This window comes from Macrobrachium rosenbergii, chromosome 23 (genome assembly GCF_040412425.1).
Source record: "Macrobrachium rosenbergii isolate ZJJX-2024 chromosome 23, ASM4041242v1, whole genome shotgun sequence".
Classification (NCBI taxonomy): domain Eukaryota; kingdom Metazoa; phylum Arthropoda; class Malacostraca; order Decapoda; family Palaemonidae; genus Macrobrachium; species Macrobrachium rosenbergii.
In genome coordinates this window covers 14,748,428-14,774,211 of record NC_089763.1, presented here as the reverse complement: position 1 = coordinate 14,774,211, position 25,784 = coordinate 14,748,428, and the positions used below count along the sequence as shown (strand labels likewise).

The following is a 25,784-nucleotide window of genomic DNA, read 5'->3' as shown; positions in this document are numbered from 1 at the left end:
CTTAGTTTAACCAGACCACTGAGCTGGTTAACAGCTCTCCTAGGGCTGGCCCGAGGGATTAGATTTATTTTACGTGGCTAAGAACCAACTGGTTACCTAGCAACGGGACCTACAGCTTATTGTGGAATCCGAACCATATTATGACGAGAAATGAACTTCTATCACCAGAAATAAATTCCTCTAATTCTTCATTGGCTGGGCGGAGAGTCGAACATTGGGCCAACAGCGTGCTGGCCGAACGCTCTACCTACCCCTCCAATGAAGAACTTCGATAGAGGTAAAAGGCGCAACGTGACATAGTGAGGTTCTATATGCTACTGATGAGCATTCTGAGTGTATGAAATTATTATCATTATTATTTCAGTAGATGAAACCTATTCACATGGAACAAGCACGCAGGGGCCACAGACTTAAAAATTCAAGCTTCCAAAGGTTGTTGGTTTCAACCTCCCACCATAGAACCCACACTGCAGCAGTAACTGATCATGATACAGAGCCAGCGATTTTTCATCGCCCTTGGGGAGACGCGAACCCACGACATCTGAGTGGCATGCCACAACACTAACTGCTATACCAGGTGACCCTCGGAAGTTTTCTGTACAAGGGTTCATCCAGGATGCAGCAGTTAGGAACTATATGTGGCAATGGTTGTTAAAGGTTTTTCTACTCTGGAGCTGCCCTGGAGTCGGAATCAATTGCATCTGTCTTCATAGTCATCCTGAGCTCCTTACCCTGTGAGGCGTATGAGCTCGAATCCTGGTCACGGTTGGAGCATGAATCATATACAGTATAATTCTTTTGGGTGTAAGTAATTCTCAAGGTAAGGTGAATTCGCTACTAATGGGTATTTCTAGTTATATACATACACACACACACACACATATATATATATATATATATATATATATATATATATATATATATATATATATATATATATATATATATATATATATATATATATATATATATATATGTGTGTGTGTGTAATTGTGTATTAATGTGCATTGTGTGTGTAATTCTAACCACAATGCCCTCTCAACTTCTCGAATTCTTCGCACTTTTGGATATGCTTGTAACTACGAAGCCGTAAGATCCAAACGTAAGAATTCGAGAAGTTAAGTTTAGGGCATTGTGGCTATTAGAATTACATATGTGTTTGTAAAAGTGACCAGTAGACTCTACACACACACATAACCATATATATATATATATATATATATATATATATATATATATATATATATATATATATATATATACACATATACACACATACATATATATATATATATATATATATATATATAACATGTGTACATGTGTGTGAGTGTATGCGATGCATGCAGGTGTACTTAATCATGGAGGTGTATTGTTTTATCTTTAGTAGGCAATTGGACAAAAGATATTCTCTTTGGATTAACTAAATGCCCTATTTAGAAGTAATTGTATTTGACTGTAATTCTGCTTGGCTGTCACAATAAGATTCTAACACTGGCATCAGCAAGATTCTTTAAACTCAGCCATATAGCAAGAGATGCAATTTTAAAATTCTTTGAAGGTTTGCAGGTTGTTAATGAGCAACAGAGGCACAGGGCAAGTTAATGCACTCGAGTGCAATGTCTCAGACTCTGAACATACATGTTTATGATCAGCACTCGAGCTCCCTCTCCATCTACGTAAACCTAGGGGAGCCAGGGAATGGTTACTCATAACTCAGAACACTTCCCCTAACTCGGTCTCCTTGGAAATAGAGATAATTAGGTCATGTGCCAGTGAGACTACGAAAGACATGAGCGGGAATCGAACTAGAGGCCATGGTAGGGAAAAATCCACCGACCTGTAATTCTTTACAGAAATGTAAAATATAGTCATAAAGAAAGAAACAAACATATCGCCATTTTTCTCATCTAAATAGTAGCGAGGTTCAGGGCTGCTTAGTTTGAGGAAAAATTGTCTAAACAAATTCAAGTCACGCTTTATTTAGTGAACAGGAACCACCTCCCCTCTTCCCGCCGCCCCACCCCCCTCCCCGCCAGAAAAAACTTCTCTTTGTAGAAAACCTAAGAAACATATCAGTAATCATGTTTTGCGAACCAAAGGTTCGATGTGGTTAGTGTTGAATTTTTTGGCTGTAGTTGATGCCAGCCATTCCTGAAGATTCGTAAATATTTATTTTATAAATGAAAGAACGAAAAGGAAGTGGAGATACGACTACCCAAAGAAATATGTCAGCTCTCTTTATAAAACAGGATAGGAGAATGAAATTCGCTGAAACCCAGTTCAGTTTATTTAGATGTCATAAAAATTCAGTGAAGAAGATCATCGATCAAACTATCGCATTCTGGACAAGAAGGAGAAAACATTCTTCTTCCCTTAGGGGTGGCAAAGTTTGCTGTTGAGGAAAGCGACGATTTCCTCGGAATACTGCATGATGTCAGCTTGCAAGATCTCCACCAGTTCTGCTGCCCTCGACTCCAGCTCGTGGTTCAGTTCATCGGCGTTCTCAAATCGGGCCTAAAAAAGCAGATGCAGATGAAGGCACGATAGAAAATCGGTTTTTTGGAAACGGTTTCCAAGATGGTCAGTGCAGGTTCATGAAGATGTTAATTTAGTCGTTTTTTCTTCATTCCATTCAGTTTGTACAAATGCGCAAGGTTTAACTAGAGTGAAAAGGAGGCAATAAAGTGACGGACTGAAAGTAAGAAAAGAAAAGACATTACCTCGAGGCTTCCAACAGTAAGGTCGAGATCGCATGTTCCAGGAGCAATGCAGATTGAGACGGGGGACAGGGAGTAACTGTCGAGGTGGACAGTCAAACTGGCGCCGAAGCCATTCACAACCAACCTGGCAAAAGAACAAGGTCCCTTTTAATGGTCTTGTTTCGTTATGTTCAGGAAATTCGAAGTAGAGAGGAGCTGTTTTTCACCAAAGTAATTTGGGTTAACCCATCGTTTTCAGTAATTTACTGAAAATTCACGTTCATTTCATGACAAAAAATACAGGAAAGTAACAGATAATTGTGTAATGCTTTCCAATTCAAAAAGCGCTTTTTGGGCTGAAGCAAAAAGATTGTTCTTAACACAATTGTTGCTAATAAGATTCTTCGAAGGTTTGTATCGAAACCAGCGTATGTGTCATTGTTTTAACATCTTCTATTGACCCCCTCCCCTCCCCAAAGGAAAGTAACTACGTAGCTGCATTGATGTTTCATGGGAAATTTGTTCCTAAAGATGACGTGCAAAGCAAGAACGTGTTAAAAACTCACTCAGCTGCCCCTGATGCCGACAATGGCTGTCCGTTTAGAAGCCCTTCTACTGTGTAGCTGACTGCTTTGAAGTCTGCCGTTTGATCCTGGAGGCTCAGCACTACCTGCAAGGATCAGGAAATATCCGCAGAGATCAAGAACGACGATTTTATTAATCATGTTGAAACCCCAGGAGGGAAATGCTATTTCAAGAGAGAACTTACCGAGGAATTGTAAACAACTACTATATACAACTCGCTTTAGGAAGCATTAAAATAAGGGAGGGGTTTTTTCTCAGTAGCCTATGCGAAGAAAAATACATTGAGATATATTTTACTTATATGGTGTAAAGTCCTTGCTTCGTTGGACAGTGTTGGAATGTTATGCTATACTTTTTGTCGACACAGTTAAGAGATGTTGGAAGTCGTCTTACCTTCTTGGTGAGAATGGGGGGAGAGAATTGCGTACATTCAATGTCGGAAAAGCCAGAGAAGGTCGCTTCTTCGAAGTTGAAGAGAAGGCTGAAAGGCACAAGAAAACATAGAATTAGTAGGAGAGAAAGTTAAGTATACATTAGTTTATCCAGACCACTGAGCTGATTAACAGCTCTCCTAGGGCTGGCCCGAAGGATTAGATTTATTTTACGTGGCTAAGAACCAACTGGTTACCTAGCAACGGGACCTACAGCTTATTGTGGAATCCGAACCACATTATGACAAGAAATTAATTTCTATCACCAGAAATAAATTCCTCTAATCCTTCATTGGCCGGTCGGAGAGTCGAACTCTGGGCCAACAGCGTGCTAGCCGAGAGCTCTACCTACCCCGCCAATGAAGAGCTTAGAGAGAGAGAGAGAGTTCAAACCTTACCTGGTGTCGTCGTGAGTAACGTTCAAATTGTGGATCGCAGGAACCGTGTGGGGGTCATATGGCTGCAACGCCTTCTGGATCTCTGCCGTGATCAGATCCTCGAACATGTTGGCTGAAGTCAAAGGAAATTGAGAAAAAGAGATAGGATTAATTCGCCACACAACAGAAGTGAATACTTTTGTATATGTGATCTTATGTATAAAGAGAACGATGAAAATAATTAGAATAAACTTACGTTCAGGCATCGCAGAGGCCAAGGCAGCAAATGCCGCTAAAAGTAAGGTTGTCTTGAACATGGCGGTGGAGTTTATGTGCTTAGACCTACAGAGAGAGAGAGAGAGAGAGAAGAGAGACGTTCAGTTTTTATTAAATCTTTATTTTCTTTAGCAGAGCACAAGGGTATTAGACAAAGTAATATCACAGAGAATATAACAGACAGACAAGACATTGACCAACTGCTTGTGGCACAAGAAGTCAGCAATCATGTGTCAGTGAACTGCTATGGTAAATTAAAAAGAGCTGCTTATTGGAATTGGAATATAGAATTTAGGCCAAAGGCCAAGCACTAGGACCTATGGGGTCATTCAGCGCTGAAACGGAAATTGACAGTAAGAAGGTTTGAATGGTGTAACAGGAGGAAACCCTCGCAGTTACACAATGAAACAATTGTTAGAGAGGTTGGAAAGTCAGATGGAAGAAAGAGAATATGAACGGACATATAGTAAAAGCAATGAAAGGGGTTGCAGCTAGGGGCCGGAGGGACGCTGCAAAGAACCTTAGGTAATGCCTACAGTGCACCACGTGAGGTGCAGAGGTGAGACGACAGTGCGGAATACCTCAGTCTGCAGAGAAGGACAGTGTATAGGCACTTGTGTCTGGCCGCTGTATGCAAAGCTGCAGTTGCAAGAACTAAGCTTTATATGACAGGCTATGGGAGACAGGTGTTTTGCTTCTCAGGTGTGCTATTTCCTTGTTGCTCACTCTGCGCACATTTTCCACTCCGGGAAGGGAGAGAGAGAGAGAGAGAGAGAGAGAGAGAGAGAGAGAGAGAGAGAGAGAGAGAGAGATAAGAGGAACATTGCTCGTGGAATTTTGACTGTCGTTCGAAATCAATTTCCAAATGCTTTTGGTGTGGGAAAGTTGGGCGATTATGTCTCATGCGGCTATGAAGATTTGGAATATTTGTCTCTTTTTTTTTTACATTTTCAGTTTGAGTGAATCAGCACTCTCTCTCTCTCTCTCTCTCTCTCTCTCTTTCTTTCTCTTTTACCAATGTACTCTTACCTAATAGGTATGTCTTTCGCGACACGAAGAATCATTTATTTCTGGTGGTGGGGTCATTTGCGCTTGATATTCCTTTGCGTTAAAGTTAGTGAAAATAAAGAAAGATTTCATTTCACATTCAGTTATTCATCAGGTGCTGGAGTCATTCGGAGGACGAGGTTATATGATTTGTGTTATTATTATTATTATTATTATTATTATTATTATTATTATTATTATTATTATTATTATTATTATTATTATTATTATTATTATTAAAAATACTCATAGTAGCATGAGTCTTGAAATGGAGAGACAAATCCACAGTCAGGTATGTGTACATGTATTTAAAGATGAATCTGTACAGAGAGCTTCCGGGAATCTGTACAGATTTATCTTTTGTGAGGTTCAAGAGAAATGTCAAAACAGAGACTGATTCTTTATTACGTTGTTGTTGTTGTTTTCAGATTTAGCTGGCCTTGTGCCAGCACTGGCTCTTGCTCATAGAGCAGCCCGTATCTTCACGTTGATGAGTCTGTGAGATGGTTAGGTTACATGAGAACTTTATTATGATGCATGAAAGTGATTTTGGTGGGGGTGATTTTGAAATGAATAGATTTAACAGGCAAGGTTGCAACCTCTTTGAACCTTAGGTGCCCATCGGACGAGGACAAAAGTATGATAGCAGTAAGTGTTGGCTGGTGGGAAAGGCCAACATATGGGGAAAAAGAAGAATTTGAGTAGTAGGCACAGGTAGCTGGTATTCTAGCTCATGATGATCTAGAGCCATATTCCTTGTCCAGTCCTATTTCTTGTGTGTGTGTGTGTGTGTTTTTGAATGTGTTCGGTATTGATTGTGGTGGATAAAAGGCGATTTTGATAGGGGGAGAGTGATTTCTAAAGAGTCAGCCTTTGTTGTAGCGGTTAGAGACGCGATGGAATGGTTTTTGATTTGTTGTCTGGTTCAAAATAGGGATCGGGTGTGTTGTGTCTGTTTTAAGGTGATTGGTTGGGAAGGAGAGCGGGTAGGTAGAGGTAAGGATTCTTTAGAGTTAGCGTGGTGGTGGGTAGGATCATAGGAAGCCTGCAAATTCGTGAATGTTTGCCAGCATGTGCTTTGTTATTTGGGTAGCTGTTCTTTCATTTCCTTCATATCTTGTTCTTAACTGTTCTGTCTATGTACAGTCAAGAAGGTAAAAGTTAAATATACCTTAGTTTAACCAGACCACTGAGCTGATTAACAGCTCTCCTAGGGCTGGCCCGAAGGATTAGACTTATTTTACGTGGCTAAGCACCAATTGGTTACCTAGCAACGGTACCTACAGCTTATTGTGGAATCCGAACCACATTATAGCGAGAAATTAATTTCTATCACCAGAAATAAATTCCTCTAATTCTTCAATAACCGGTAGGAGAGTCGAACGCCGGGCCAACAGCGTGCTATGCGACAGCCCTACCTACCCCTCCAACAAAGAACTGTCAAGAAGGTAGTGTTCTAGGGGTTCTTCAGGGATTGTTTCACAGTGCTTGCATGGTTGGAGGTTGTCTCCTATTCTTTGCCATGTGCATTGGTATCCTATCCTTAGCCGATGGATTATGACTGCGTATAGGGCCCGTGACATGTCTTTGGTTATATTGTGTGGTTTTAGGTTTGCGGTGTCTATGTACCATTTGGCGGTTTTGAGCCACCGAAAACAGCTCTGCTAATTTTGCTTTCTTCCTGCAGTTGGCAGTGTGCTACTGCTTTGTTTTCCAGTTGTGTGAGCGAGGGGGTGATTTTGATGCTAATGTTGGTGTGTAGTGACCCACTTTTTGCTAAAGAACCTGCTTCTTCGTTTCCTTGGATTCTCACATGGCTTGGAATCCAGTTTAGTGTTATTGCCTGTTTCTGTTTTGATGGAGGCTTGCTTGCTGCTAGAAGTCTAATGTTCTTTATTATGTTGTTGTCTCAGATTTAGCTGGCCTTGTGCCAGCATGGGCTCTTGCTCCTAGAGCAGCCCGTAAAACTTTATTATTCTCGACAGGTGTTTATAAGACAAAAAGTGGACGGAAAGCTAGCGGCCGACCCAAGGGCCCCCGCTGCATCCATACAAGATTTGTGTTTTCTGGCCAGCATAAAAATACGTACAACATTCGTTACATGGCGTATAAAAGGTAGATGTACATATCGGCAGAAAGGCCGTACAATGATACATAAGATGAGGCACACAAAGAATCTGAAATAAAGACCGGTAAAATACATGACGTGATTAATGTACATCTGAAAGGAGAAACACAAGGAAGGAGAGGCGCAATTTGTCGCCCTTATACTTTAAATAAATGTACATATACACAACTGTGGATTCGTTTCTCCATTATCATTCTTATTAATTTTTTTGTTGGGGTGGGCGGGGGGTGTCTATCAGTCATTCAATTGGTGGTTTTTACAGTGTGGGGTTCCCGGTTGCATCCTGCCTCCTTAGGAGTCCATCACTTTTCTCACCATGTGCGCTGTTTCTAGCAGCACACTCTTCTGCGTGAGTCCTGGAGCTATGTCGGCATCTAGTTTTTCCAGGTTCCTTTTCAGGGATCTTGGGATCGTGCCTAGTGTTCCTATGATTATGGGTACAATTTCCACTTGCATATTCCATATCCTTATTTCGATTTTCAGGTCTTGATACTTATCAATTTTTTCTCTTTCTTTCTCATCTACCCTATTGTCCCATGGTATTGCGACATCAACGAGTGATACTTTCTTCTTGATTTTGTCAATCAGCGTCAAGTCTGGTCTATTGGCACGTATCGCCCTATCTGTTCTGATACCAAAGTCCCAGAGGATCTTTGTCTGACCGTTTTCTATCACTCCTCAGGTTTGATGTTCGTACCACATAATAATAATAATAATAATAATAATAATAATAATAATAATAATAATAATAATAATAATAATAATAATATATAATTATTATTATTATTATTATTATTATTATTATTATATTAATTATTATTATTATTATTATTATTATTAGCTCAAATTCCCATAGAACAAGCTTAGCGGCCATTAAGTTGTTAAACAAGCTTCAAAAAATTCAGAATGACCATATATGTGCGAAGAACAACAAAAGAAGTTAGAGATCGCAATATAAATAGCAAGCAAATGACGACGTTGAACTATTGACATTTTTTGTGATATTCAGCCATACTTATTCTATTACTTGTTTCCTAATAATTAATTTATCATTTTATCCTCTAAGCATTAGTCATCACGGTACTGGATAACCAATCGGTTCCAGTGTCAGGTCATCGATTCAAACTTTATTAAATCATTTAACCAACAAATGAACAGAGATAAACAAACGAATATTCACAATTATATACATATAATATGAACAGTACATGAATCGTGATACCGCAAACAGTCTCACACCAAACGGTGAAGCTCGAGTTTAAAGTAAAGTATACTGGGTGTACATATTTTTATTGTTTGTTATTACATTGTAATTTTATTGTTATTTTCCTTCATTTCCACGTTGGACAGATAGTCGGCCATGCCACCAAAAGTAACGAAGACCTCCTACGTGTCAAAGGAGACACTCGGTCAGTTTCACAAGAATAAGGTACCGTCTCCTCCAACAACAACTCTCTCTCTCTCTCTCTCTCTCTCTCTCTCTCTCTCTCGTGGCTTGGCTTGGCTACTGTACAGTTTCGCCCACGTTCAGCTCGGCTAAGGGCGAATTCATAAGTCGCGAAGCCACTAACCATATTTGTACCCGCCCTAGGTGGTACCGATAAGTGTGCTACGAAAGACAGTACCCGGGACCGGGAAACTTCAGGAGACAGAGGTTCAGAGTTGTTAGAGGTGTATTATAGACTTGTAACCCAAGCTCATGAGATATTAATAAATCCATAATGACAATACTGTACATGACTTCATTATTGACATTACACAAGTGTGATGAATGGGTAGATTTATTCACCTTCTTAAGCAAAAAAAAAAAACAAGTAAATAAATAAAATAGAATAAAAAATACAGAACACAGAAAACACTAAAAATGGGATAAAATTAACAACAGCTGCAAGTTCGAAAAACTAAGAAGTTTTGTTGATAACGATCCAAAGCAGAATTATATCGTTTTAACGTTTTATTCATCATATTGTAAAATAACGTTGATTTTTTTATTATTTTTATTTTGAAAAAATGTTCGATTAACTTCAGAGTACAACCTAAGGGAACCTGTACGTTGAAAGGTTCGAGAAAAAAGAATGAAAACTGTACTTCCAAATACACCGTGTTGTACCAACAAGTGATCCTCAGGAATCTTAGTCAAAATACGAAGTTTGGCTTTGGCCCTGTTCTATTTCACTCCGTAGTGGGGTAATGCCATCAGTGTACCTCACGCTGTGCACTGTAGGCATTACTTAAGCTTCTTTGCAGCGTCCCTTCGGCCCCTAGCTGCAACCTCTTTCATTCCTTTTACTTTACCTCCGTTCATATTCTCTTTCTCCCATCTTACTCTCCACCCTCTCCTAACAATTTTTTCGTATTGCAGCTGCGAGGTTTTCCTCCTGTTACACCTTTCAAGCCTACTTTACTCTCAATTGTCCTATCTGCGATGAACGACCTCACAGGTCCCAGCGCTTGCCCCTTGGCCTAAATCTCATTCTTGCTTTTCAGCCAAGGGGGTTTCGTCCTACTTTACTTCTCAACTGAGGGACTTTTGTCCCTGGAGGAGGACGGGGCCGGGCCTGTTTCCCAGGTAGCTTTTATCTGGAGCCCCTGGGTACCTTACCGTAGGCCATCTGATTTCGTAAAGCATCATTTTAGGGTTTATCCAACCGCTCAACGTCTCGTGGAATGTTTTCATGTTTCGTTCATGATTTTTATTATTATATCAATAAATAACTGAAATATTCTTCATGCATATATATTTAACTGTTAGCTCTTTTATTATTAACTTTATTTGTTTGTTAATATAGCTGTATTTACCGGCCATTTTCCTTTCACAACTTTTTCTTTAATCCAGTCTGAGCATTTCAACCTCTGAAACATTGTTTTGCGAATCAGTAACCCGTTAGACGTGTCATATAATAATAATAATAATAATAATAATAATAATAATAATAATAATAATAATAATAATAATATTAATAATAATAATAATAATAATAATAATAATAATAATAATAATAATAATAATAATAATAATAATATATTTCTCTTTGTTCTTGCTTTCCTTTTTCCAAATATTAACGCTTCATTGTATGACAGCTTATGAATGATATATTTTTATTCTTTTTTTTACATTTTAAGTCAGAGTATTCGCTTACTAAGGTTATTTTCATCTCATATCACGGGTTTTCCCAAGAGGTCATTTTAACCAGGTGTTTATCTAGAAGGAATTGAAGGAGGTTCAGTCACACTTTCTGTTTTATTTCGCAGACGGTTCTCGATACTTCAAAGATAATGCAAATCTAGAATTAGCTTTCCCTTTTGCCAGATGAGTAGTTAGGTGTGGTTCGAATAGGCCGGCCTTATACCTGCACGAGCTCTTGCTGTTATGAGCTGCCCGTAACAATCAGCTTAAGGCTTACAAAGGTGACTGTTGAGGAAAGTCACGATGTCTTCGGCGTAAAGCATAACATAATCTTGCAAGATCTCGATCAGCTCTGGGCCCCGTGTGTCGATTTCCTGGTTCAGTTCCTCGGCGTTCTCGAAGTTCGACTGAAAGAAGAAGAGGCTGAGTGCTTAGCAAGAGCGACTGCCAGAATACGAGAGACGAATGCATGAGTATGTATTTTCAACAAGAGAGAGAGAGAGAGAGAGAGAGGGAATAACTTACGTCTAGGCTCTCAACTCTGAAATCAATATGGAGTGACCCAGTGGCAACACAGAGCGAGAGAGGAGAGAGCTTGTAGCTGTCAGCCTGGAACTTGAGGGAGACACCAAGATTGTGGGCGACTAGGCTGTGAATAAGAGAGAGAGGAAAAAATGGTTAATACCGATAAATCATAATTTATAATTCATCTTGATATCGTACAGGAGATTGGTGTTCTTGATGTAAGTAAAAGGTTACACATTCATCTTGTGGGCGACTTTGTCTAGAGATAACAAATGTGAACGCTAATAGGCGCCTGTCGTCTTACTTATCGTTCATGAGAAAATTGACGTGGTTGGAAATATGTGTAGTTACCGATAAACTATATCGGGACAGAGGCTGAGGTACATTGAAAAACAAGATTGCTATTGCAACACGGAGGCTCAACGCTGTGCACAAGAATTTTGTTTTTATTCTGGAAAAACTGACTCTTTCAAAATCAACTTTTGATGCAACATTGTGTATTTTATTTTGAAAAAGTTATTTGGGAAATCAATTTTCTTATTACTGTCGTCACTTATATTAAGAACCCTCTATGTTATACTAGCTTCCCCTTTAGTGACGCAGCGCAATTCGTGCCAGACATGCAACGGTCCCCGCAATGAAAGCCTGATGACTGACGTACTCTGCGACGCCAGTAGCTGATAAAGGCTGCCCATTGAGCAGGCCCTCCACCTGGTAATTGCTGGCATGCATGTCGAGTCTCTCTTCGTTGAGGGTTAAAACCACCTGGAAAATAAAAGGCTGATTTTACTCACTCCACAGAATTTCTCCTGTCGTGCTTCCAGTGACTCCATGTTGGGTCTTTTTTTTTTTTTATAGAATCCAATTGCCGGTGGTATATCATTTGAGTACAAGATAAATAAGAAAGGTTCAGGGAAAGTTGCTGCAATTCTTACTTCCTTAGTTAAAATGGGAGGCGTAAACTGTGTACACTCGACGCTAGAAAAGCCAGTGAAAGTGTCCTCCACGAAGTTGAAGAGAAGGCTGAAAAGAACCAGAAACATCAGTGGATGCCGGGTGACGTTTTCACAGCAGATTAATCCGAAATCTGTCAAGCTGTTATGATTCAGTTTCTTGGGGACGGCGAAAAGAGATACTGTGTTTGCTTTCACTGACAGACCAAGATCCAAAGTCTTTAGATCTTGTGACAGACTAGGCCTCACCTCGTGTCATCGTGGGTGATATTCAGGTTGGGTATGGTGGGAAAGGTGTGGGGGTCGTAAGGAGTAAGCAACTTGCGAAGTTCGTCGGTGATCACTTGCTCAAATAAATTGGCTGGTGGGGAAGAAGAAATTTCGTGAGAAAGGAAGAACTTCACGTCTATGCATGTCAAAAGCAGATGCACACACAAAGACACGCACTAAATCCTGAACATATCGATTCCTTCATTTTTTTTATGGGTTATCAGTGAAAACCTTGAATTTGAATTTTGAGAACGAAATGAAGATTCTGCCTACATACATCAGGATTAGTACCTTGGTCGGGAGCGACATAAGTCCATTGCTAACCTAATTCAAGAATTCAGTGGACAATGGGTCCAAAAATATTAGTGAGTCGTGAAAAATGACCACTTATGATAGGTAGATTTCTTGTAGCATGCTCGTGTATATATCTTAATAATGGAATAATGAGCAATGGATCCATTTTATTCGTATCCAGATTCATTTGGATAAAGCTAAATAAAAAGGATTATTCTTACGTTCAGGTTTTGCTGAGGCAAATGCGATAATCGCAGCAAAGACTGTAGTTGTCCAAAACATGTTGGTGAAGAAGACCTCTTCCAGATTTCGTTCCTGAAAGAGAGCAGAAGAAAATTAGGAAGATATAATGAAAATGAAAGATAAACTATTTGTGTTATTACTGTTGTGTTAGTAGTAATCGTGAAAGTAATGATAACAGGCAGTACAGGGAGTATTTCACAAACCTTCTTGACTTCACTGATTATGGTCAGTTCAAAACACTTTTCACGTATTCCATTCACTGAGACACCTAGACGGTGGGAGGTCGAACACAAGAAGGAGGAAAAAACAGTTGCAAATGCTAAGAGTTTAATTAAAAGCAAATTATGCTGCAACATAAAGAGCATAGCTAATCGCTGCGAATTCTTCTGCAACAACCGGGCAATTTTAAGCGAATTTGAGATTAAAACTTCCTTCAAGACATGTTCAAGTTCGTTTGAAATTGCTTTCCGGTGAATTACATTTCGTGTTATTAATGACAATTCGGGTAGAAACTAATTGTGTAAAAGCGTTCTAGAACACTTTGCCAATACGTCAGTCGAATGGAACAGGACCTTGTAAAGTTTTTTAACAGCAAAAGAAACAATAATTAATGTCTGATTTACCAAACGTCTTCTGCGGAGATGAGGATCCCAGGTTCTGACACGGCAACAGCCGTGAAATCTGGCACTTTATATTTCCTTTTTCTTTTTTTTCCTCTTATTTGTTTTAAGCTTTTAAGATACCCGCAGCTGTAATGGCTCTCACAGACAACACTGCCAGTGGCATTTTTTTCGAGGTAGGCTGAAGAAATCTGTCTTTTTCACACAGATGCAATTATATATCAGTAAGTCATCTGATATTTTTATATACAATCGTCATCATTATACATATGTACACATAATATAGGCTATATATATATATATATATATATATATATATATATTTTTGTCTTTTTACAATTTATATATCAGTAAGTCATCTGATATTTTTCTATACAATCGTCATCATTATACACACAATATATATATATAATATATATATATATATATATATATATATATATATATATATATATATATATATATATATATATATATATAACTAGTAAGGAATGTAATACTTGAAAAATCGTTTGTAGAGTATGGTTTCTTAAAAAAAGCATGAATAATTTCAACAAATGACACACTACTGGCATTGATAACCATAAGCAACGATGAAGAGACCGTCAGTCAGTTAATCTGTCCATCTGAAACTCACCACCTCTTCTGTAACGACAAACGCGTGTATTCAGATCAAGTCGGATCTTCGATAGACTTCGTTCTTTCTTTCGCCTTGTGTCCGAATTTCTCTTTGTATAGAGTCAATAAAGAGATAACGGGTGTTATTGCGGAATTCCCCTGACGTTGCGACTGGGAAAATTCCTTCACGTTTGTTATCTTCTGAGATGATGGGATGCAGCCTACAGTGTGCGTGCCTGAATTAGGGTTCACACACACACACACACGTGTATATATATATATATATATATATATATATATATATATATATATATATATATATATATATATATATATATATATATATATATATATATATATATATATATATAAGTGTAAGTATTGACTTCAAGAAGCCGAATACATTTCAAGGCATGGCTTCATCATCAACAGTAAAATTAAATTAGATTAAATAAATAACCTAAGAACAGGAACACTTTTGCCTAAAACGCACCTAACGTCTCAAAGCAAGAATACTGGGCAAAAACTCAAAGAGCCAGGAGACTGACTTTCCCTGAGACTGCTTTTCAGTGATGGAACCAGTTTTTTTTTTTTTTTTCACAGGGACCCGAAATAAGGCTTGCTCAAAGAGTTCAAAGTAAACAAGAAATGTGTGTATCCTAAGGCTGGAAATGCTTCCTTATGTGTTGCGTTTACTAAATCTTATGGTAGTAGTAGTGATAACAACAAGTGCGTTACAAAAACAAGAACCATTTACGAAATGAACCATTGTAGGCTATGCAAGTTCTTCCTTAAACCATGAAATGTATAAAAGATGAAAGTCGATTGATTTAGGCCTTAACCTCGTACGCCTTTGGGTACAAGAATAGTTGCATTTTATGTTGTTAATATGATGTTTACCAATATTATCCTTTTTACCATTGTTCATAACTCGAACACGAATCCGAAAATGATTATTACCTTGTCGAAGCAGTTTCTGAATAGATTAATCATAGAAAGAGAAATGTAACGTACATTTTGAAAAAGACTCTTTATAAACAATTGAACCGCACAAATCACCGACACACTACTTCAAAACTTAATTAAACGTTCCTCGGCAATGCTTGTTTACCGAAGGCAAAAATCATCACTCGTCACCAAGCCATGAAGGGAAGAACTATAAATGGTTCTAAAGGCTGTGTCACGCGGGAATAAATGTGTCTAAAGCGGGTGTCACTTGGAAACTTTGATCTTTTCTAAAGACATTGACATAAAAGAATCTAAAAGTTATCACATGCTAAACTAAGAGTCGATACAGTGTCAAGCGTTGCTCAAAAGTGGTTCTGAAGACGGTGTTGCACGACAGCATAAACTGCTATCTATAGGCGATGTCATATGGCCTCCTGAACGTGTCTAATGGCAGTGTCATATGAGAGCATACAGGCAACAGTGTTGTAGTTGTCCAGGCAATTGCTTGTGTATAGCCCGCACTGGCCTAAGGTCAACAAATCCAGAACAACACTGCTGCGTAGCCTACTTTTCACAGTACAAAAGTTCGGCCAGCCATCCAGTATTCTCCAGGATGTGAGCCTACACTTCAGGTTTCAAGTCCTGCGATATGTTTCAGTTCAGAAAGGTAAAGAGAATTGCTATTAATTTCATATAACCCTTTTTGTGTATTTGATTAGTTTACAACAGGTTTGAGGTTGTCATGTTGCTGAAGACACTGGGCCTCGTTCATTCTCATTGTCATGGGTTTTGAAATTAGGTCTGTAAATGATTCTGTAAATTATAGCTTTTAACCTTGTCAGTTTTCGACTTCCTAAAACAGCGATAAAAAAGTCATATTCTGGTATTGATAACTCACTTATTTTCCATCCAAGATCCATGCGAACGAGTCGTTTTCAATTCATGAAGTAATTATCGTCATCATCATTACTCTGGTTCATTTTTGGATGAGCACCGAATGACCCTTAGTGTTGGTCATGATTGTAATTAAGAATATCTGACTAACAAATGACCACGAAACCATGCAAGTGTCTTGTCATTAATGAAAAATTTTGAACGCCAAGGTCAAAGCCTTAAAGCTAAATAGCCTCTGATTAGCGTTCGTCTTCCTGATGTGTGATTAGACTAATTTTCTTTAATTATCGATTGTTTTCTCCTATTTTCTTTTCCGTATTTGGAATCTGTGAACGCTTGCTTTGAAAATTGGAGGGCGTTTGTGATTGTTCTGTTTTTATGCATTATTTAATAATAATAATAATAATAATAATAATAATAATAATAATAATAATAATAATAATAATAATAATAATAATAATGTCTACTCTTTCATTTAACGATAAACTTAATCTGTAAAAATATTGAACAATTTACCAATATCACACGATTGCACTTCGTATAACAAAATGATGGTCTGTATAACTGCTACTGTACTGGGCTATAAAAAACAAAGCATTTATATTAGTTTCTAGGTTCGTGAAGGTTTTATCTCTCAACCTTAGAAAATGAGTTCCAGACAGTTCCACAGGGCACTTTCTCACAGTGTGGTATAATTGTGTGTGAGAAAGCATGTGGTTGTGTTTTTTTATAGTCGTAGTTATAGTAATCAATATATATATATATATATATATATATATATATATATATATATATATATATATATAAATAAACTGCAGTCTCAAAAATGCTGTTGGATTAACGTCAGAATTTTTTCTGGTAAGCCGTGATAGAGAAAATTCACGTTATTTTCCCCCAGATTAAAAAGTTGTTTCATATTTCCTTGAACTGGCAAATTTGCAACAAGTTACCCCAGTTTCCGGATTTCAGTCACTGTCGGGTTTCGGAATGGATCATTACCAAAGTTTCCTTATATCAGCTGCACGACTTCATCGGGTCATGTCAAGATTAGCGAACCCAACATCTCCATGTCAAGAACAGCGAACCCAATAATCCCCATGTTAAGAATGGCCAACTCCAATTCCTCATGAGGGCTAGTACTAAACACAGCGAAACAGTGATTCACCTACACTGTTTTGCCTTGTTTATTACTAGCCCCTGGGGGGTCAAATGTATTTCGCCTTGTTTAGTACTAGCCTCTGGTGATCAAATGTCTGGTACCGAAGTGTTCATATAATCTTCTTGTAAAGAATAGCGAACCCTGCTGCGAGTGGGTTCGCTAATCTTGACATGATCCGGAATTTCCATTTTCGTCCAGTCGTTTTCTCCTGTCATCATTTCATTGTCGTCCTCTCTTTTTCGTTTGCTGAGAAACCTATATAAGTGCAGGCAGTCTGTAATTTCCTTTTTTTTCAATTACCACATAAGTATAATAAAAGTTGTTTACGGCATCACTGAAAACCCATGTCTTGTTTGCTATAAAAACAGTATAAATTAAATTTCAATTGGCCAAAGTCTTTAATCTTAAAAAAATCTTTTCTTGGTCATTTGCATATGTATTGAAGGTATTAACTTTGTGATAACGTGCAATTCGCAACCACAACCTACTTTAATATTTTCAGTAAAATTCACTGTCACTCTTGACTAAATTTGATTAATGAACAACGCTTGATGTTTGTGTATGAGAGAGAGAGAGAGAGAGAGAGAGAGAGAGAGAGAGAGAGAGAGAGAGAGAGAGAGAGAGAGAGAGAGAGAGGTTCAAGAAATGTCAGAAGTGAAAGATTGATTCTTTATTGTTGTTGTTTCAGATTTAGCTGGCCTTGTGCCAGCACGGGCGCTTGCTCCTAGAGCAGCCCGTACTCTCTATTGTTCTCGACAGGTGTTTATAATGCGGAAAGCAGATGGAAAGGTAGTGGAAAGGTAGCGGGCGACCTGAAGGCCCCCGCTGCGTCCGTACAGAAGTTGTTTGTTAACAGGCATAAAAAGACATATATAATGCGTTACAGAACATGTAAAAGGCAGATACATATATCGGCGGAAAGGTCGTACAACTATGCATACAATGAGATACATAAAGAATCTGAAATAATAAGTGACATATATGACGTGATTAATGTACATATGCGGAGCGAAACACATAAATGAAGAGGCGATTTGACGCCCTTACAAGAGAGAGAATTATTATTATTATTATTATTATTATTATTATTATTATTATTATTATTATTATTATTATTATTATTATTATTATTATTATTTAGTAGTTTAACTTAGACCACTGAGCTGACTTTCAGCTCTCACAGGGCTGGCGAAGGATTTAGAATAAAATACCAAGTCTAGCCTGAGAAGCCCAAGCACTGGGACCAAGTGAGTCTTTTAGTATGATGATAAATGAATGAAATGAATTATAAACTGCACATAGGTACAAGCTCTCATACTGGAACACACACACAAGCAATAAATACATTTAACTCATGTTTCCATACATCCACAATAAAACAAAGGTATATTAAAAGGTAGAACTATATAGTAGCTCCGCGTCGGCGACTGCCTTCTAACTTAACTTTTTCTACAGTTTTTTGGTTGCTAATTATGAGTTTACCTTTAATTTTTGGCGCTCGAGTGTAATTAACCCGTGAATTCCATCCAACAAGGGGTTTCCATACGCTATCTTCACAAGACAGAGCACGGGGACGTCTGTTTCGGATGGTTCATATCCCGTCCGGCAACTGCGATAACTCGTTAACGTATGGGTACCCAACAGCCCCCGGGCCAGTACTAAACACGGCGAAGGGACATTCCATTTGGCCGACAACAAACAGATGCACCGCCAGTATCAGAACCCCTAAAAGTGTAGAAAAAAACAGTTGAAAAGGTAAAAACAGGCGCGGAGCTAATATATAGAATTATCTATTAAAATTTAAAACAAGTAACATTTTAAAATTTTGTTTTTAAAATTCAACAAATGCTCTAAGGGTTTTCGTGCTTTTGTTATTGACTTATTTTTATATTTTATTGATTAAATCACAGTTCCTCATAAACATCAACATCGGAAAGTCTGAAATTGCGTAGACTCTGACAAAATTTCCTTTATTGATTTATTTCTAAAAGACAGTCGCTGCTGGTCATATTTTGGGCACACACACAACACACGTCTGGCCGTTATTATCGCCTCGCACTGCGAGCACTCGGGAGCAGGGTCTGCTCATTAAGTGTCCATGCGTCAGGCGAGTATGGTCTATACGGAGACGAATCAGAATTACTTGTGCATGTCTCTGTCTCTGATATGAACAACTCCATTTCCAACATCAGGCTTTATTTTTTTTTTTTACTTATTATTCTCAGGTTCTTCATTTCATATATATTGCCATTTACTTATAATGCCCACCTTTATGAGTGGTTACATAATCAATAAGAGGGATATTTACACTTGATCTTGTCATGTGGGTTGCTTCTTTGGCTGCTCTATCAGCCTCTTCATTTCCTTTGATCCCTACATGGGCAGGGATCCAATATATTTCTGCACATTTCCCATTATTATATAATTTATGAGGTAATAACTTATAAGTAAAAGCTATTTGTGAAAGTATTTATATACTTTGTATATATATATTTTATATACTATATATACTGTAATATATATGTGCATATATATATATATATATATATATATATATATATATATATATATATATATATATATATATATATATATATATATATATATATTAAGTCTTTTGAACTAACTATGTGCTGGCCTGCAGGGGCACATCCGCTGCAGGTGCAGTTGTGTCGACGTTGGAGGTTTACATGGTTAGATGCAGTGAGGTATCTGACGCATGCATTTGTGCTTTCCTGACCATGATCAGGATTTAAGTGCATGGAGACAGTGAGTGCGTATGTGTGTGGCACTCTCTAATGTTATATTATCAGAGGAACAGACCTTCCAGGGGAATTTCATTTTGTGAATGGGTCCAATTTGTTAGTGGTGCAGTGTTGAAGGACTGCCACTGGAAAATCTGTTATTTGTCGCCATAGAAGTGAGTACCATAACTCATGAACACTTATATCTTTTCCAGACGTTATGTGGAAATATCCAGTTGTGCTGCAGTAAAATTCCTCTGTGTCTCCATTATGCATTTTCCCATCCTGTTCTCCATTGTAGGTTTTTATGTTTTGAATATTAATGTCATTTAACACCATTTCAGATTCTTATATATATGTTTCTTTTAATAGGAATTCTGGGTTCGTCCTGTGAGGACGAATATTTTGGAAGTGGTGTTTATTCTTTTCCATACTATATGATGTTTATTGTGGTCTAGAATAATTATGACCTTTTTACTTTGTTGGGTGACCAGGGTGTTTAGTATTGGTTGGTTTAGAATCATTAATCTGAATGTTTGTGAATCAGAATTTCTCTAGTGATGATTTCCATTTATAGGGTGAATTCACTCCATTTCATGATCAGCTTTGCTGAATCACTTTGTTAAATTTGCAAATAAAGTTTAGTTTTGTATATCAGTGTAAATCTGCAGGCCTTTGTTTAAGAATAGGTTCAGGAAGAGGAGTCGACAATGGAGAAGGAATTTGCTGACCTAGGATGGGGGTCACCGCTACCAGAGAATCTTAGAAAAGTAAGGTGATTGATGCTGTTCTTAAAATGGGTACAACAATACAGAATATGACCCTATTTTGACCTGAGGATAGGGTCATTATCATATATATATATATATATATATATATAATATATATGTATATGTATATGTATATGTATATATACATATGTATATATATATATATATATATATATATATATATATATATATATATTATATATATATGTGTGTGTGTGTATATATATATACCCTTTCAGAATTAACCTTTTACTAACTGTATTTATTTGACCCATTTACTCTTGCTAAACTCAAATTATATTACTGAATGTTGACATTTATCTTCAGAATTTGCCTAATAAAGAATTTACTATATGTAATTCTAAAGACCAAATGACTATAATAAGACTTGCAATGTATTATTATTATTATTATTATTACATATTATTATTATTATTATTATTATTATTATTATTATTATTATTATTATTATACATATTATTATTATATGATACTTTCAACCTAGTGACCCGAACTGAGTGGGAGTCAAAATTCTATTTTCTCGAATGTACCATGTTAGTTGTGCATTTGCCATTTTCTGTAACAATTTGCATAAGCAACTTGTTAAAGAAATTGGTCTGCAATTATTTACATTACTAGGATCCTTTCCACGTTTGGGGATAGGGATATTTATAGCTTTGCGCCATTCATCATGAAATAAACTTCGAAGCCATAAGTGATTATAAAACTGTAGTAAGTATGACTTTGCCAAAGGTGCTAAGTGGTAGATCATCTCAAACAAATATTGCCACCTCCAGGAGCAGATTTATGTCTGTTCAACAGAGCATATTCCAACTCTTCCATATTAAATTTTCTGTTATATATCTTCTGTTGTTTCAAAATTTATTGCTATTAATTGTATACTATTTTTCTCCGTGTGGAAATATTCACCTAAATTTTTATCACTACTTACATTTGCCAAGTTTTCTCCTATTAAATTGCTTATTTCTTTAGGATCAAGTATTCTTTTTCCACCTTTTAATATGGCATCCAGGTGGTTTAACATAGATACCATTTATTTTCCTGAATTTTTCCCATATTTTTTGTATGGGAGTACTATTAGAGAGATCTGAAGCATATTTCCTCCATGAAATGATTCTTCCTTGAATTACTTCCTTTTTTAATTTTGCAGATAATTTGTTGTAGAGAGGTTTTAATGTATTGTCATTTTTTGTTAAGTTCCGTCTAATATCTAATGTTTTATTCATTTTATTGGATCTTTTATTCAAATTATCTAATTGTCTCCTTACTGAGTGTTTTATATTTATTAATTTTATTAGCTTATCAGACCACCATGGAACTTTGTGTTTTGTTGGGTGGGATTTTGATTTTGGTATTGCTTTATCAGCATCATTTTTTATGAAATCAACAAGAAATTTGTTTCATTATGGTCTTTTAAATTTTCAAATGGTGGAATATTTGTAGTGTGCAGTTCGTATCGCTTCCAATCTGCTTTATAAATGTTATAGTGAGGGACATGTTTTTCAGGGTAATTTTGTAATATGGAAATTAATATTGGGAAATGATCACTGGTGTGCAAGTCATCAACTGTATTCGAATCTAATCTGTCTACTATACTGGAGACACACACAGTTAAGTCTACTGAGGAAAATGTTCCATTTGTTTTTGAATATGTGCTGACTTCGTATCATTTATACAGCAAATGTCATTTAAATCCATAAATTCTTCTACTTTTCTTCCTGCTCTATTTGAGTTTGAACAATTATAGTCCCATATTGGGTTGTGAGCATTAAAATCACCTACTAGTAATGTAGGTCACTTGGCACTGTTAAGTAATTCTTTAAGCTTGTAAATCTGGTAATTTTTATTAGGTTGGTTGTATAAATTATAAATTACATAAATATCGTTTTTTATCCGGATTTTAATACCTGATATTTGCAAGTCAGCGATGTTTACAGGTACTTTGTCATAAACTACTTTATGTACATACGAGTATATGGCTGTACCTAAATTTTCTTCTTCCTCTCGTGATGTTGATGCTAAGGTTTGTTTACCTATTGCTGACAGTTTTGTTGACATGTTGCAAACATAATATCATTGGTTCATATTCTTTTAATAACCGTTGTACTACTTCTGGTTGTAATCTGGTCTGTAGACCATTTACTTTCCATTGTATAATATAGCTATTGAAAATATTATTTTGTTATATCGGTCGAGTTTTGCTTTTTTTTTTGTATTATCAACTTGGATTTTTTCTAATAATTTACTCACGACATTTGCTCGTTTTTCTTTGTAATATAATGAGTGTGCAATCCACAAGCAACCTTTTTCATGGGTGCTCAAATCAGTGGTTTCCCTTTTTCTATATTTATAATAATAAGAAATTTCTTACAAAATTTTATGTTTGTTAAAAAACCATCTTTGTTATGTTTTTTGTTATTATTGCACACTTTGCGAAACAATCACATTTGTTATCATGTATATTTCTTGATTCATTTGTTCTTGTACCACTTGTTGGAGATGGTGTGTGTAATCTCTTCTCCTTGACATAATCATTGTTATCTATGGTATGGATCTCTTCTGCTCCTTTGGTGTTTTGGATATCTGCTTCCACAGGTTTTACTATCATTCTAGGGGACAAAGGTATAATCGTAGCTTGTTTTTTTTTAATTCTTCTTCATGTCCTTTGTCTTTGGTTCAACCGATGTTTTTCTATAATAATAGTCGGTTTCTCTCCAAAGGTCTTTTTTAATTTTTTATTTCTAGTCCATCACAACTTCCCTCTGTTACTGCTGTAGTAGTATCCTCCTGCATTCCTATTCGCATTGATATTTCAAATGAACTGGATAAAATATTATCCGTCTCATTTGTACCTGTGTCTTTATTCTTTACCATTTTAGTTTTTATTTCTAAAGCATTAATTTCTTCTTGAGATTTACTTTTCTGTGTTCTGTTACTTCTGTCTGTTTGCATTTTTGTTTCATTATTTTCTCTTGTTATTGAAGAATATGTATGTTTCTTAGACGGATCTTGAATTCCTCTTACTTTTAATTCCAATTTAACCTCTTTTATAGACATCCCTGTTCTTTCTTGTAACATTTTCAGTTCTGTATTGTATATGTAGTACATACATTCTTTGGGCCTTGGGTGATGATCTTACCCACAGTTTACGCACTTTGGCTCACTACACTTCCTTTGTGTGGTGTGTTCGTTAGAACCACAATAAGCACATATAGGTTCTTTTCGACAGTTCTTCTCCGTGTGCCCATATTTACTACAATTTTGACTTTGTAGTGGTTTTGGAACGTAAGGTCTCGGTTCTCTATTTTGGCCCAAAATTTTTATTTATGAGGTAGATCTTGACCCTCAAATTTTATTTTTGCAATTCTTAATACTTTACTATTCTGTTTACTTTGTATAATATATACCTCACAATCTTGGACTGTGGGATATCTCATTTTAAGAGTCCAACAGCATTTCTTATCGACCGGTTCGCCATTATTTTCAGGAATTACAATGGTACCCTGAATGCTGTTCATAGCGGCATGCCTCTTTACTTTTACATTCACATTATCAATACTTTTTATGGGTAAATAGTCTCCAGATTGATTTTTTATTGTGGTTTCTATAAGCCACGTCTTTATTTTTATTTGTCCGAACGACATTTCTGTCGTTAGATTTCTTTTTAATGTTTTCCAACTTTAGGGCTGAAATTTATTGTTTTGTTTCCATGATTAGAAACCTTGACCAACTTCCACTCCCAAAGAGGGAGTCGAAGTGAGTCAAAGTTGGGTCAAGACGATATTTACTTCTTTTGGATTTGCTTTGTACTAGAGCATAAGGTTCCAGTGTAATTACTGTACATTAGGGTTTTTGTTTTATTTTTCTGAAAATAGGTTGTCAGAGGACGTTCCAGCGGTTGTCAACTGTGCCGAGTCGGTACCATCAAAGGACCCAGGGGTACTCAAATCTTTAAAGCGACTACTCATAAAGATTAAAGTTACGAAAAAAAATAAACCTGAAAACCTTAAAAAGATATCATCAACCTTTCATGGAGTTTATTCTTACACCAATGGCACAAGTGAGAACCGTGTCCCTACCCTATCCCACAGGGGATGGCACAACATGATTAGAGTGGCCCAAGTGTAAGCCAAACCCGCTTGCTAGGATTGGGAGTATTACAAGGATACAATTATCCCCACCTCAATCATGTTATGGGCAAACCGGATAGAATACCGAGTCCTATCCCTCGAACCAGACCCCAGTGGAATCCGTGGTCCAGCCCTGAAGAATAGTTCCGCCTTTGAGCTATCACTCTGTTAACTCTCAGGTCCGAACATTATCGGGCAGTTGATGGTCCTACCACAGTTCCCACTATTTAGCTTCGGATATAAACCCAATCCCAACTATGATATCTTGTCCTATGTAACAGGTCCAATTAGTTTTAGCAAAAGTGGAAAATTCCACCAAAAAAATAATCCAAACAAATATGTAATGATATATGGGACTCTTGGACTCAAACCCAGGAACAAATTCCCGGGGTTCAAGAGCCCCCTCACCACGTCAAGGTGGTCTCAAGTCGAGGAGAGAGATAGCAGAGATAGAGATAGAGAGAGAGAGAGTCCTAGATCGATACTGTGCTGCCTAAATGGACGGAGACGGGCACCCATTTTCTCGGGTCCAGTATCGGGGATACTGTAAGTTCTCGATGACCCGTATGGGTTGACTGTAGCTTAGGCCCTCTAACCAGGAGTCAGTGCCATGTGTTCTCATATTGACGCTTGTTTCTTGGGCTTTCATATCGAGTTAGATTAGAATATACAATTTAGACTGAAGGCCAAGCCCTGGGACCTATGAGATCTTTCATCGCTGAAAGGAAAACTAAGTTAAAGGTTTTCAAAGGTGTAACAGGAGGAAAGCCTGGCAGTTGCACTATGATACAATTGCCAGAAGAGGTTTCGTATTGGATTTGTTTGGTTTTGGATTTAATATCTGTCATCCATGTTTTAGGATCGCTTATCTCTCATCCATGTCTTGGTGTTCCACACTAGTTATTTGTGTTTCAGACCCCAA

At 37.1% G+C, this 25,784-nt stretch overlaps 2 protein-coding genes across 3 annotated transcripts; both read right to left on the bottom strand.

The window, feature by feature from the left end:
- Nucleotides 1–2,274: 2,274 nt before the first annotated feature.
- LOC136851154 (uncharacterized) lies at nt 2,275–5,068 on the bottom strand. Of its 2 annotated transcripts, none has more exons than XM_067125112.1 (7): nt 4,953–5,068; nt 4,352–4,437; nt 4,117–4,228; nt 3,681–3,768; nt 3,269–3,372; nt 2,724–2,847; nt 2,275–2,517 (listed from the first exon to the last, which is right to left on the bottom strand). In XM_067125112.1, exons 2-7 carry the CDS (start codon nt 4,410–4,412, stop codon nt 2,377–2,379), a joined length of 630 nt encoding a protein of 209 aa, XP_066981213.1. In that variant the 5' UTR covers nt 4,413–4,437; nt 4,953–5,068; the 3' UTR covers nt 2,275–2,376. The 2 variants fall into 2 exon arrangements, with proteins under 2 accessions (XP_066981213.1, XP_066981214.1); XM_067125113.1 differs by having other exon boundaries at nt 4,908–5,010.
- A 5,705-nt stretch (nt 5,069–10,773) lies between these two features.
- LOC136851153 (uncharacterized) lies at nt 10,774–13,338 on the bottom strand. The gene is made up of 7 exons (XM_067125111.1): nt 13,162–13,338; nt 12,937–13,030; nt 12,401–12,512; nt 12,134–12,221; nt 11,860–11,963; nt 11,199–11,322; nt 10,774–11,080 (listed from the first exon to the last, which is right to left on the bottom strand). Exons 1-7 carry the CDS (start codon nt 13,321–13,323, stop codon nt 10,940–10,942), a joined length of 825 nt encoding a protein of 274 aa, XP_066981212.1. The 5' UTR covers nt 13,324–13,338; the 3' UTR covers nt 10,774–10,939.
- Between the last annotated feature and the right edge of the window lie 12,446 nt (nt 13,339–25,784).

What these genes read in the sequence shown, in the direction of transcription:
- LOC136851154 (XM_067125112.1), bottom strand. Translation starts at nt 4,412, where the DNA reads ATGTTCAAGACAACCTTACTTTTAGCGGCATTTGCTGCCTTGGCCTCT. An exon ending in GGCCTCTGCGATGCCTGAAC is followed by an intron (nt 4,229 to 4,351) that starts GTAAGTTTATTC and finishes CTTTGACTTCAG; the next exon opens with CCAACATGTTCGAGGATCTG. An exon ending in TTACTGTTGGAAGCCTCGAG is followed by an intron (nt 2,518 to 2,723) that starts GTAATGTCTTTT and finishes CTGCTTTTTTAG; the next exon opens with GCCCGATTTGAGAACGCCGA.
- LOC136851153 (XM_067125111.1), bottom strand. Translation starts at nt 13,323, where the DNA reads ATGCTCTTTATGTTGCAGCATAATTTGCTTTTAATTAAACTCTTAGCA. An exon ending in TAATCAGTGAAGTCAAGAAG is followed by an intron (nt 13,031 to 13,161) that starts GTTTGTGAAATA and finishes GCTCTCTTTCAG; the next exon opens with GAACGAAATCTGGAAGAGGT. An exon ending in TCAGAGTTGAGAGCCTAGAC is followed by an intron (nt 11,081 to 11,198) that starts GTAAGTTATTCC and finishes TTCTTCTTTCAG; the next exon opens with TCGAACTTCGAGAACGCCGA.